The sequence below is a fragment of the Heptranchias perlo genome, chromosome 6, assembly GCF_035084215.1.
Source record: "Heptranchias perlo isolate sHepPer1 chromosome 6, sHepPer1.hap1, whole genome shotgun sequence".
Taxonomy (NCBI): domain Eukaryota; kingdom Metazoa; phylum Chordata; class Chondrichthyes; order Hexanchiformes; family Hexanchidae; genus Heptranchias; species Heptranchias perlo.
Genome location: NC_090330.1, coordinates 37,144,347 through 37,157,553, shown reverse-complemented (window position 1 = coordinate 37,157,553; position 13,207 = coordinate 37,144,347). Strand labels below are relative to the sequence as shown.

Here is a 13,207-nt window from a genome sequence, read left to right as displayed (position 1 = left end):
GTGATAACGGAGATCTGGCTCAATAAAGGGCAGAATATTTCTGGATACAAGGTGTTCAGGAAAGATAGGGAAGGAAAAAAAGAGTGGGGTGGCAGTATTGATTAAGGAGAATATTGCAGTGCTGGAGAGAGAGGATGTCCTTAAGGGGCCAAGGACAGAATCTATTTGGTTAGAATTAAGAAACAATAGAGGCGCCATTACACTACTGGGTGTATTCCATAGGCCATCAATTAGTGGGAAGGATATGGAGGAGCAAAATTGCAGGGAAATTATAGCGGTGCAAGAACTATAGAGTAGTGATAATGGGGGACTTCAACTATCCTAATATAGATTGGGATAGTAATAGTGTAAAGGGAAAATAGGAGGGAGGAATTTCTGAAGTGTATTCAGGAGAACTTTCTTGATCAGTATGTTTCCGGCCCAGCGAGGAAGGAGGCATTGCTGGATCTGGTTCTGGGGAATGAGGTGGGTCAAGTGGAGCAAGTATCAGTGGGGGAACATCTAGGGAACAATGATCATAGTATCCTAGGTTGCTGAGGGAAGTAAGGGTGGAAATTGCAGAGGTGCTGGCCATAATTTTCCAACCAACCTTAGATGTGGGGGTGGTGCCAGAGGACTAGAGAATTGTAAATGTTACACCCTTGTTCAAAAAAGGTTGTATGGACAAACCCGACAACTACAGGTCAGTCAGTTTAACCTCGGTGATGGGGAAGCTTTGAGAGACGATAATCCAGGACAAAATTAACAGTCACTCGGACAAGTGTAGATTAATTAAGGAAAGTCAGAATGGATTTGTTAAAGGCAAATCGTGTTTAACTAACTTGATTCAGTTTTTTGATGAAGTAACAGAGCGGGTTGATGAGGGCAATGTGGTTGATGTTATGTATATGGACTTTCAAAAGGCCTTTGATAAAGTGCCACATAATAGGCTCGTCAGAAAAATTGACGCCCATGGAATAAAAGGGGCAGTTGCAGCATGGATACAAAATTGGCTAAGTGAAAGGAAACAGAGACTAGTGGCGAACAATTGTTTTTCGGACTGGAGGAAGGGAAACAGTGGTGTTCCCCAGGGGTCGGTACTAGGGGCACTGCTTTTTTGGATATATATTAATGACTTGGACTTGGGCGTACAGGGTACAATTTCAAAACTTGCAGACGACACAAAACTTGGAAGTGTAGTGAACTGTGAGGAGGACAGTAATAGATTTCAAAAGGACATTCAGGCTGGTGGAATGGGCAGACACATGGCAGATGAAATTTAAGCAGAGAAGTGCCCAGTGTTACATTTTGGCAGGAAGAATGAAGAGAGGCAATATAAACTAAATGGTAAAATTCTAAAGGGGATGCAGGAATAGAGAGACCCGAGGGTACACATGCACAAATCTTTGAAGGTGGAAGGACAAGTTGAGAAAGCCGTTAAAAAAGCATACGGGATCCTGGGCTTTATAAATAGGGGCATAGAGTACAAAAGCAAGGAAGTTATGTTGAACCTTTATAAAACACTGGTCTGGCCACAACTGGAATATTGTGTCCAATTCTGGCAGCGCACTTTAGGAAGGATTTGAAAGCCTTAGAGGGGGCACAGAAAAGATTTACTAGAATGGTTCCGGGGATGAGGGACTGCAGTTACATGGATGGATTGGAGAAGCTGAGGTTGTTCTCTTTAGAGCAGAGAAGGTTGAGAGAAGATTTGATAGAAGTATTCAAAATCATGACGGGGTTAGATAAAGTAAATGAAGAGAAACAGTTCCCATTGGCAGAAGGGTCAAGAACCAGATTTAAGGTGATTGACAAAAGAAAAGAATCAAACGCGACATGAAGAAAACTTTTTTTTAAAACACAGTTTTGATCTGGAATGCACTGCCTGAAAGGGTGGTGGAAGCAGATTCAATCGTGGCTTTCAAAAAGGAATTGGATAAATATTTGAAGGGAAGAAATTAGCAGGACTACGGGGAAAGAGCGGGGGAATGGGACTAACTGGATTGCTCTTACAAAGAGCTGGCACAGGCTCGATGGGCCAAGTGTCCTCCTCCTGTGCTGTAACGATTCTATAATAACACATGGAATTTAGCTTATTCAGTCACCGCAAACTAACTGGCCCGGTTAGGTCTTCAGCTCATTTTAGCTGTTAAATTCATTTTTTCCAGTCCATCCCAATGCATGAGTTTGCTATATTTGTGGAAATGTGATTCAGATCTTGACTGATCCTCTGCTGTACAACGTGTACTGACTTTTGCAATCATCAGCACAGAAGGGGACATCAGACATTGTAAACAAAACACACTGCCGAGAAATTTAACCTCACTTACAAAAGTGAAAATATAAAACTACTTGTGTGAACAAATTAGATTTGAAACATGGAATTTGCTAAGTGACATTTCAATAGAGTGTAAAATTACAACGTTTGTGCAGCAATGCAACTTTAACATGACTGAGGTAATATAAGATTTTCCAGTTCACTACTCATTTACCATTTTCGTTTTCCTGGAGAAACATGTTCAGGTTGTAATCTTCGGTCATAAGGTCCAGGAACAACTATATGAAGAGCATCACCTAAACAATAAAAAGAAAGTTCTTTTCAACAATACAAATTTGCATCCCCCATCCCATACTGCAAATTGCTAGTCTCTGGTTTACCTTTCCCGTAACACATACCAATGCCGATAAAGATAAAAGCAGAGCACATATGCCATGCTTCTGCCAGTTTCTCTATTTCAAGATGATGACACCTTGCTGGTTTTATGGCACTAATTGCCCTCCAACAGCCCACCCAAATGGCCATTATTCATTCATGAGCCTTGATATCAAGTGTCGAGAGGCTAGTCACAGACATGCCAATCTAATAAACTTGCAAAAGCTGTCCAACAGCTTCAAAAAAACTCAACTCAAAAACAGTCCTGTCACAGCTGCATAAATTAAACAGAATAGTGCTTTAAACAACAAGGCGTTGCAAGGGTACTTCTGTGGGACAAGGGGGTCATCTCTAATAAAAGCACAAGATGGTTGAGATTGTAAATCAGACTCGTAGGATGATTAGTACCTCAGACTAGTTCAAGCGTTTACTTTGTTGAAAAAAATATTATACGCAGCTTTGGGAGTTAAACCCTTATAGGTCAATTCTAGCATTAGAGGAATATAAGTTAAAACATTAAATACAGAAGCTTACACAAACACTAAATTTAAAATTATATAAAATATAAATGCATCATACAATCAGTTGCCTCCACCAATGGCAAACAGTGACAAGCAGGCACTGAGAATGCAAAAAGATGGCTAGCATGGACATAATCAACTGCAGATGTTATTAGAACCAAGTTCGATTTCATCTTCATCAGATAATCATACCCAGCTATTTCCAGCAAGAGTCACTGGATAATCATCAGACAGACCTGATTTTCCTCTGCCTAGCTCATGGGCACTAAGGCCACTTGAAGCCCCTTGCACCACTCCACCCGATCTCAGCTAACTTAGAATAGATCGAGAATCAAATTAAGGACCATCCTATGGATAGCTCAGCTACCCATTAAGCAAACTTGTTCTATCCTTGGAGCTAAAATTTCCGTTCCCAACGAACCTACTTACTTACCACTTGGGTTAGTTGCAGGCCGACTAGCATCTTGTAAACGGAACTGGTTTGTATAAACGTCAGGTCGAGGTTGTGGGATGACCGGACTGGCTCCAGAGCTGTGTGCTATTACAACGGGATTTGCTGACAGAGGTATAATAATCCTCTGCTCAGTTTGTGGAGAAATGGACAAGAGGCTGGAGTTAGCCCTGGACACCTGCCTTGAAGAACAGTTCCCTCGGCGTCGTAATTCATTTAAAGCATTTTTTGTACGAGCTGTGGAAAACAAGATTGAGTTTCTTTTTAAAAAAAGAGGATTCGATACCCCTTTGACAAACACAGAATGTCTAATTGCAGTGAAATTAAGAGTCAATTTTATAAACATTCAAAATTTTTAATAATTCAGCATTCCTTTGCACAGAAGGGTACTTAATATAAAGTCTGGGTCCTTTTTTGTTAACTATGAATTCCTATATACAGCAGCAAAGGATTAATGTTAGAGCTGATTTATGGATGAGGGAAGACCAGAGGAAAAAAAACAAAGTAAGTTAAAAAGGTTTGACTAATCACAGACATATCCAAAGTTATTTCATGCAAAATACTTTTATAAAAAGATACCTCTCTGGTTTGTAGCTAATGCTACAGAGCTCTGCTGCAAACTCCTGTAAATAAAACAAATACATCGATTACATACAGCAATATTCAAGAAACAGCACAGAAAGTCAATAATTACATTCTGTTCAATTCAGTACAGCATTTTGAAACTGCTTTGGAGCTCTGGGATTAGTTCCTCAACTATGAAGGATATCAACCCACTCACCAAAAAGCCTGCTGCATCTACCAAAGGAGTGGCTCTCTTCTAGCTGCAAGACCTGACACAATAGGTCTTCATAGATAGAATAAAAGAATATTTGGGAGGAAGGGGTAGGCAGGAAAGACAGCTTTACATTCAGAATACACTCCCGAGAGTGTGGATTAACTAGAGGCCTTTCAACTCTAGGACTTGAGTTCAATTCCAACCCTTGCTGATGGAATAGAAGTCTCCTCTAAATGTTCCTCTTGTGATATCAGTTTGGCTGATAATGCAGCTGCTGGTGGGTGTGGATTGACAGCACAAACTGCCTCATAATTTGGTAGTCCCATGCAGACAAGACAGAGGATGGCTGGTTTTGGGACATGGAAATTATTGCACTGAGGATAGAAGCACATTCATGAGGCTGGGGTACAGTAGAGGAAGCTTTACTCTGTACCTAACCATATAACACCCAACAGGGGAATGCTTGATGAAACAATGTGTGCCTGAAATTGGAAAGTATTCCATTTCAGTGTTAAATTTATAAAATAATTTTCTAAACATCCTAAGTGGTGAAGCCTTTTAAGTGCCATTATTCCATTTAGAAAAATGTTTACTAGCATTCATCCCAGTCAAAAAGACGATTTCATTACCTAATTTGAGAAAGTGTGTACTCCAATTTCCTCCACAAGGATGGCAACACTGCAGGTGCTTCTGGCATTGAATCTAAAAAAATGGAAATGATAAACATTGTTTTACTAGCACTGAATGGTAAAATTCAGCTTTACATTAAGAAACCAGGTCACATCCACTAAGATTACTAGACCCAAAAATCTACCACTGGATGAAGTCAGGGCAAGGCCCACTTACTAAATCTGCCCCAAGAAGTCAAAACTCCACCATGAGGGTGTTGGAGCAATTATTTCTGCATTCTTGTCTCATATTAAGGTACAGGTTACATTTTTACCTGCTCTAATTCTTCATGCCATCTGCTATGCTTTTGGTGGAATATATTCCACTTTTTACCCATTCCTTAATTTCAAACAATGGGGCAGCCCTACTGGGAGGCTCAGTAACGTTCTGAACCCAATTACAACAGAGAAGTTATATCAGACCTATACTTGGACAGCAGAGCAACTTTTCAGAATTACCATGCAAATAACCTCTCGTCAGATTAGTCTCGTACAAGGGGAAACTTAACTCGTATATCTGGACTTGCTTGACGACAAAAACAATAACAACTACTTACATTTATAGAGCGCTTCTAACAGACAAAGAACCCAAGGTGTTGCATAGAAAGATAATTAAAGTCAAAAATTGACACCAAGTCAAGGAAGCAGAAATTAGGATGGGTGATTAAAAGCTTGATCAAAGAGGTAGGAATAAAATAAAAAGAGGGTCTTAAAAGGAGGAGAGGTGAAGGCAAAGAGGTTTAGGAAAAGAATTTGAGAGATTAGGGCCTCGACAACTGATGACACAGCCACCAATTGTGGGTGGTGTGGGAGATTCACAAGAGGCCAGAGATGGTGGAACAGAGTTCTCAGTGGGGCTGTAGGAGCTTACAGAGATAGGGAGGGGTGAGGTCGTAAAGGGATTTGAACACAAAGATGAGAATTTTAAATTGGAGGCTTTGGGAAACTGGTAGCCAATGTAGGTCAGCGAGCACTGGGTGATGGGTGAATGGGACTTGGTGTGGGTTCTGTTTAGGATACAGGCAAGAGCTTTGAATGAGCTAAATTTTATTGAGGGTGGAGAGCAGTGGAATAGTCTGAAGGTGACAGCGGCATGGATGAGGGATTCAGCAGCATGTGACCTGGGAGGGGGATGGAATCAGTTGTGAGTGCACAGAGTTTGTTGCGGGGAGGGAGCGAAGACAATGGGTTTGGAGTTTACAATGTTTAAGCAGAGGAAATTGCAGCTCATCCAAGACTAGATAGTGGACAAGCAGGCTGACAACAGAGAGGGGTCAAGAAAGGTGGTGAAAAGGTGGAGCTGGGTGTCATGTAGAACCTGATGCCATGTCTTCAGATGATGTTATCAAGGGACAGGGTGTGGAGGAGGAGTAGGAGGGGGCCAAGCATAGATTCTTGGGGGATGTGAAGAGAAGCCATTGTTGGAGATTTTCTGGATACGAGTGGAAACAACTGAGGGTAGTCCCGCTCAGCTGGACAACAGAGGAGAGGCACTGGGGGTGGATGGTGTGGTCGACCTTGTTAAAGGCTGTGGCGAGGCCGAGTAGATCGAAGAGGCAGCAAATCCATGAGGGTCTGGTTCTGCCAGTTTTTCTCATACGACGAGACTTATTCAGAACCACCTATTTGACAGGACCCTGCTCCAGCAGTACAGCAACTGCTTCATCTGTAAAATCAGGTGTAACGTATCAAATTCTGCACTCAAACTTGCACACAAGCTCAAGCCCCTCCGAGCTGCTCATTATTCTGCGGGATCACTTTTTGGTAACGTCACAGAGAACATCATTGACTTTCTTCTCTGATATTTGCTTCCCCCCAACTTTCTTTCCCCCCATATCATTACATTCTTTCAATATTTCTCAGGCATTGTATCTCAACAGTTGTTTGCTCTTCAGTTTTTTGTATGCCCATAAACTACCAAAATTGCAAGTGAGTTTATTAGCTGTAGTTTATCAGACATTAGAGAAAATAACATCATATAATCCTAGATCAAGCACAAACTATGCTTACCTCTTGCTTTCATAACTACATATTCGTTAAGAATAGTTTTCAAGTTTTTTCCAAAAAGTGACTGAAAGAAAATGAATTGATCATTAGTCAGCAATTTAACAAATGAAAGCGCAAGAATTTCAGACACATGTCAATTTAAAAAAAAGATTTTATTGCAATAAATCTACAATGTGCATACGTGGACAGCACATATTCGTCTGTTGGAAGCCACAAAACAGAGCCCCAAATATTGCATACTAAAATATTATATTTACATGAGACAGAGTTACGGTAATTGGCATAGAACCAGTGGGCAGATGAGAATTTTTTTCAATGCAGCGATTTGTTATGATCTGGAATCCTAGATAACCTTCTTCACTGTCCACAATGCCACCAATCTTGGTGTCATCTGCAAACTTACTAACCATGCCTCCTAAATTCTCATCCAAATCATTAATATAAATAACAAATAACAGCGGACCCAGCACCGATCCCTGAGGCACACCGCTGGTCACAGGCCTCCAATTTGAAAAACAACCCTCGACAACCACCCTCTGTCTTCTGTCGTCAATCCAATTTTGTATCCAATTGGCTACCTCACCTTGGATCCCGTGAGATCTAACCTTATGTAACAACCGACCATGTGGTACCTTGTCAAAGGCTTTGCTAAAGTCCATGTAGACCACGTCTACTGCACAGCCCTCATCTATCTTCTTGGTTACCCCTTCAAAAAACTCAATCAAATTTGTGAGACATGATTTTCCTCTCAAAACCGTGCTGACTGTTCCTAATCAGTCCCTGCCTCTCCAAATGCCCGTAGATCCTGTCTCAGAATACCCTCTAACAACTTACCCACTACAGATGTCAGGCTCACTGGTCTGTAGTTCCCAGGCTTTTCCCTGCCTCCCTTCTTAAACATGATGAATGACTCTAGCTTTGCTTTCTAAATGCCTTACAGCTTTTAACAAGCTGTAATAGGTCCCTGGGAGTATAAGCATGCATACCACCTGCTTACCCTCAAAATGCAACACGTAAAATGATAATTAGGTGTGCAAGTATCATACAAGTATTATACTTACTGAATTGTAACTGGTAAAATACAGCATATTAAACATACATAAATACTGCAGCAAATTCAAGTTTCACAGAAATCTTTACTTTCACAAAACACAACTGTGGAAGTTCATAAATCTATCTAGTAAATGATTGATAGACCTAGTTTAGTATCATTAACTTCAGCTGTTCGTCAACACCAATGTAGATCTGATTACATAGAATTATGTCATGGATTCAGAAACTGAATGAAAATTTGCAGACAATACTTAACTAGGAGGGGCAGTGGAATCAAAGAGGCAGCTCATAAATTACAAAATCAGTTGGACAAGTGTGTGTGTTCATAGAATAATAGCAGATAACATTTAATGCTGTTAAAGTATAACACATATGAAGGAAAAATGTACATGTACTCCATGAATGGTGCTGAAATAGCCAAGAAATTGAAAGTGACCCAAGAGAATTAGTAGACCAAACAATGCAGAGCAGCAAACAACAAATTGAACTATACAGTCAAAATAATATAATACAAGTCAGAAGGACGCATGGTCAAATTGTATAGTGTTCTGATCAGACTGCACTTCGAGTACTATATCCAGCTCTGGTCACCAATAATCAAAGGAGACACTGAAGTGCTGGAGACAGCATAGAGAAAAGCCATGAGGCTGATCCCTAGTGTCAGAAGACTGAGTTATGAGGAAATACTGGAGAAACTTGAGTTTTTCAGCCTTGAAAAGGGATATGTGAAAGTTGACCTTTAGAGGTAGGTAAGATAGTTAAGAGAATGGAAAAGGTAAATTCAGAATATTACTTTAAATTAAAATGTGAGAGTAGGGCAAGAGTTCAAACTAGGAAAAAGTAAAGACTAATGTCAGGACGCAGTTTTTCAATGTGAACACATGGAATGAACTTTCAAATAAGAACAAACTCATAGCTATATAACTATGAGTGAAACTGCACACTTGAAAAGTTGCAGTATATAGCTTAAGCTGTCTCCACTCATCACAAGGATTTGCCCACTGGGAAAGTGGAACAGGTCAGCATTACTCAGGTATCATATAGATAACCTGCTCCCACATATAGGCCTCAGTCATAACACCTGGAGCTTTATTCAAAATTTCCAGGGATCATGCCACGGAGTCGTTTTATCGCTCCCCTTACTTGGGTGCTGCAATAAAGCTCCACATCTGAGTCATTACATGGGAAGTTTGAAGTTTTTAGTTCACTGATGGGTCTTTCTTTCCCACCAAGTATGGAATAAAGTTCTATAATGCAAAGAAATTATAAAATGCATACTGTACCAGCAAACAAGCAGGAACCACCCCATCCTCGGTACTGTGTTCGGCATACTCCTTTAGATCACCACTTTCCAATATAAAGGCTTGGCAAGTACTAGAAAGCTTTTCCTGCTGCAGATATCCTACAACACAAGTACAATAAATAAAATTCACAAGTTTCTCACTGATACATGGTTTTTGTAACATGCATACTGCTACACAGCAGACATTATAACAGTTAAAAGGCTACGCTCAAAGTTATTTACTATAAATGTATAAAAGTGGTGATAAAAGAAATTCAGAAATACCATTTTACAGGTCTGTCAGTCTCATTTCTATAATCAGAAAAATATTCCTTTTTGCAAGCTAGTTGAAGACAAGCTTCAGCAAATGCCCTAGTTTGGAAGGGCATGTGTATTAGTGGGCAAGTCCTCACTCCCCAAACACAACAGAAAAATTGAACAGCCAAATTACTCCTCTTAAGGAACTTATAAACACTAGTGTTGGTAGACCATTTGATTAGTAAATTAGGCTGATCAAATTCAGCAGATCATTGTTAAGTAGGTTTGAAATATAACAAATTAAAGATTCCCCAAGACTTATTAATTGCTCCGTTGTGAAATAGGACTGGAGCTTGGGCTGCTTTCAATAGTGCCAACTTAACATCCTGACACTGATGTTACTGAGTAGTCAACATTATGTATACTTGCAAGTTAGTGTAAAGCAATAGAAACCCAACTTTAAAAATACAAATTCTTCCCAAAGACCTTCCATAACACAAAAGTGAAATAATTTCACCAATCACTAACTGGTGAATGAAAAAGCTGTTTTACTTATGAATCCTACACCTTTACAACCCATTTGTGGATTATGAAGATAGTAATACAAAAAAATTCTAACTGTTACAGATGATCCATATCCACTGAACGTGATCCACTAAACAGAGTATCATCTATAAGATGACATACAAAATAGTTATAGTACTGAAGAGCAAGTTAGTAGTAATTTCATCCAGATAAGGTTATAAGCCACAAGAATTAAGCTACAGTGATAGGTAAATTCATGCAAGATGGAATTCTTGTGCATACATATCCATAAATACATTAAAATTTTTACATATGATATGCACTTCTTGTGCCCAATCGGCTCCTTTAATTAATTTTTGAAGTGCTCAGCAAACAAAGCTTTTCCTACTCACAGCAGGAACTGGCTTTCAGAGCTGAGAGGACCTGGGCTGGAGCGAGGGAAGTTATAGGACTCGGATAGTGTTAGGGACTTGCACAAATAGGGACCTGCTTGGTGGGGTGGGGTTAACATCTCATGGAGGTTCAGGCCGATAGCAGCTCGTGGTCTTGATAGGGGAGGGGGTTTTGGCATCCAATTGGGACTTAGTTTTTGACATACATGAATCTGTAGAGAGTGGGGATTCAAGATCCTGGAAGGTGTAAAAGGTGTCCAGTGGCTGGTGGTGGTTCTGCGTCATGAATCCAGTAAAATCCACAGCTGATGGGTCACTGGTTGGGGGGTGGGGGGGTTGTCAGGCAAATATGCTAACACTACTTTTCTTTAAACTGCAAATACCATTTTTCAATTCTGCAGGGCTTTCTAAAGCAGGAATCTACTAGGTGCTGCACCTCAAGCTGTCACCAGTTGCTGCAATCCCACCACCTACCTGGACCTCGAGTACCCACTCTCTTCCCCTGTCCACCAAACCCTGAGCCTACACCGGTCTTTGCAACTAGTCTTGGTTCAGCATCTCTCCACGATGGCACAGCTAAAAGTAATTCACCGCATGGGATATTAAGGATGAAAACTCCATCCTGTACAATTCTAAATGCTTATTGTTTTGTATGATGCAGAAATAATGTACTACATCTTGTATTAATGCAATCTCTCTACAGTGTGCCATTACCACTATTTAAAGATCGCTTGAGAAGTACTTTCAACATAAACTATCCAGTCACAGTTCAAATAAGGGGTTGTTCCTTCAAATTCTCTTATGAGAAGAAACTTTGTGTTGTCAGTAGGATTTCAGTAAATGTGAAATTTTTGTACTATGTTCACTTGAGCTGTGAAAAGCATCCTGCAGTTTGTTCTTCCAAACTTGTACTGCACTTGGAGAGAGCAATTTGAACCATTTAGCAATAGGATGAACATTTGATGTGAGGAACTAACAGTATCACAGGCATATTAAACAACATTAAAACATACATGTTTAAGTGGAATTTCTTCTAAAATGTATTGGTACAAAACCATTAGTAATGTATAGCAACAACACTGCTCCATTTTATTCACTCTCCAACAACCTATTGGAGACCCACCGTATCAGATATTTACAGCACAGAGAACACCTTTGCTAATAATATGCAGAAATATAATCAAGAGTATTTCTTGGTGCAGAAGACTACATCAGCATCCTTATTTATATAGCACTTAATCAAATCTCTCTTTGCATACAACAAAATCCTTCAAACCATGGTCACTGTTGTTTTGTCAAGCTGTCAACCTTAGCTCAGTGCTCACCTCTGAGTCAGAAGATTCTGGGTTCAAATCCCATTCCAGAGACGTGAGCACATAATCTAGGCTAACACTTCTGTGTAGTAGAGTGAGTGCTGCATTTTCAGAGATGCCAAACCAAGGTCCCATCTGCCTTCTCAGATGGATGTAAAAGATCCCATGGCACTATTTCGAAGAACAGCAAGGGAGTTCTCCCCGGTGTCCTGGCCAATATTTATCCCTCAGCCAACATTACTAAGAAACAGATTGTCTTATCAGTAGCTCGTCGTTGTTTCTGGGATCTTCTGCCACGTTTCCTACACTTCAAAGTACCTCATTGTAAACCGCTTTGGGGCTTTGTGAAAAGCACTATGTAAATGCAAGTTTTTTTTAATATACTGAATCTACAGGATACCAACAAAATGTGCATTATTTTCTTCATAAAAGGAGACAAATAGAAAGCTATTTTATAAATGTCAGGTAACAACTCTTTATATCAATGGTGCTTTCATACAATGATCAGGGGGACCATGACAATGCACTACATATTTTAGCAACTGTGCTGCTCACCATGCCATTCATGAGGAGTTTCTGATAACAGCCATCTGCCTAATGAAATGTTAGCCAGTTGTCTAATGACCAACTAATTTTCAAGACCAATTAATAACTGCCCTACTGGACCCGAGGGGCAGAAAAAAAAAGTAAGCCTGATCTCTTTTGGACCAAGGCTACTCCAAGATGATAAACCAACAGTGAAAAATTAGAATCAATTGAGCTCCCCAAACTGTAGAATCAATAATTTGATAACTCAGCCCAGCAGTTCCACAGTATTCCAGGGCATTCATTGTTGCTATCTGACCAGCAAGCTTGGCATTGGAAGGGCGGATCTGTCATGGGGGCTGCAATTCTTCACACATGGCTCCATTTCAATTCAGATATTTTATTATTCTACCAAATATTGAATTAGAACACAACTTTGAATATACTTATACTGAAAAATAAACATAATTACTGAACAAATAATCTATCACATGGCTTGAAGAGACATTCCTTAAAAATAAAAAGTAGTCACAAAGCTGTCACGGTATTGCATATATTTGATCTAAAAAGGCCTGCTGTGAAACATAGATTAAGACTCAAAATTTCATCCATGTCCCAAAACCATGTAAAACAATGTCAACACGATGTCATGGATAGCTGGAGCTGTCAATCACAGGCAATGACAATCAGTTTAGACAAGGGGAAAAGGAACTTCACTGTGACCAATGATTGTTTACATTGGAACCGTGAGGCCTCCCCTCCCGTCAGAGAGCTAGACATCTGCCAACAGATCTGAATCGCG

The 13,207-nt window shown here is 40.1% G+C and overlaps 1 protein-coding gene across 4 annotated transcripts in view; it reads right to left on the bottom strand.

Annotated features, from left to right (window-relative positions):
- Positions 1 to 13,207, bottom strand: part of npat (nuclear protein, ataxia-telangiectasia locus) — a 43,896-nt gene that overhangs the window by 30,171 nt on the left and 518 nt on the right. For all 4 annotated transcript variants that reach the window (XM_067986124.1, XM_067986125.1, XM_067986126.1 and 1 more), the window contains exons 2-7: positions 9,394 to 9,512; positions 7,061 to 7,121; positions 5,012 to 5,084; positions 4,184 to 4,227; positions 3,587 to 3,841; positions 2,472 to 2,553 (exon numbers count right to left, since the gene is read on the bottom strand). In XM_067986124.1, coding sequence (XP_067842225.1) covers positions 2,472 to 2,553; positions 3,587 to 3,841; positions 4,184 to 4,227; positions 5,012 to 5,084; positions 7,061 to 7,121; positions 9,394 to 9,512 — 634 coding nt within the window. The remainder of the gene's footprint in view (positions 1 to 2,471; positions 2,554 to 3,586; positions 3,842 to 4,183; positions 4,228 to 5,011; positions 5,085 to 7,060; positions 7,122 to 9,393; positions 9,513 to 13,207) is intronic.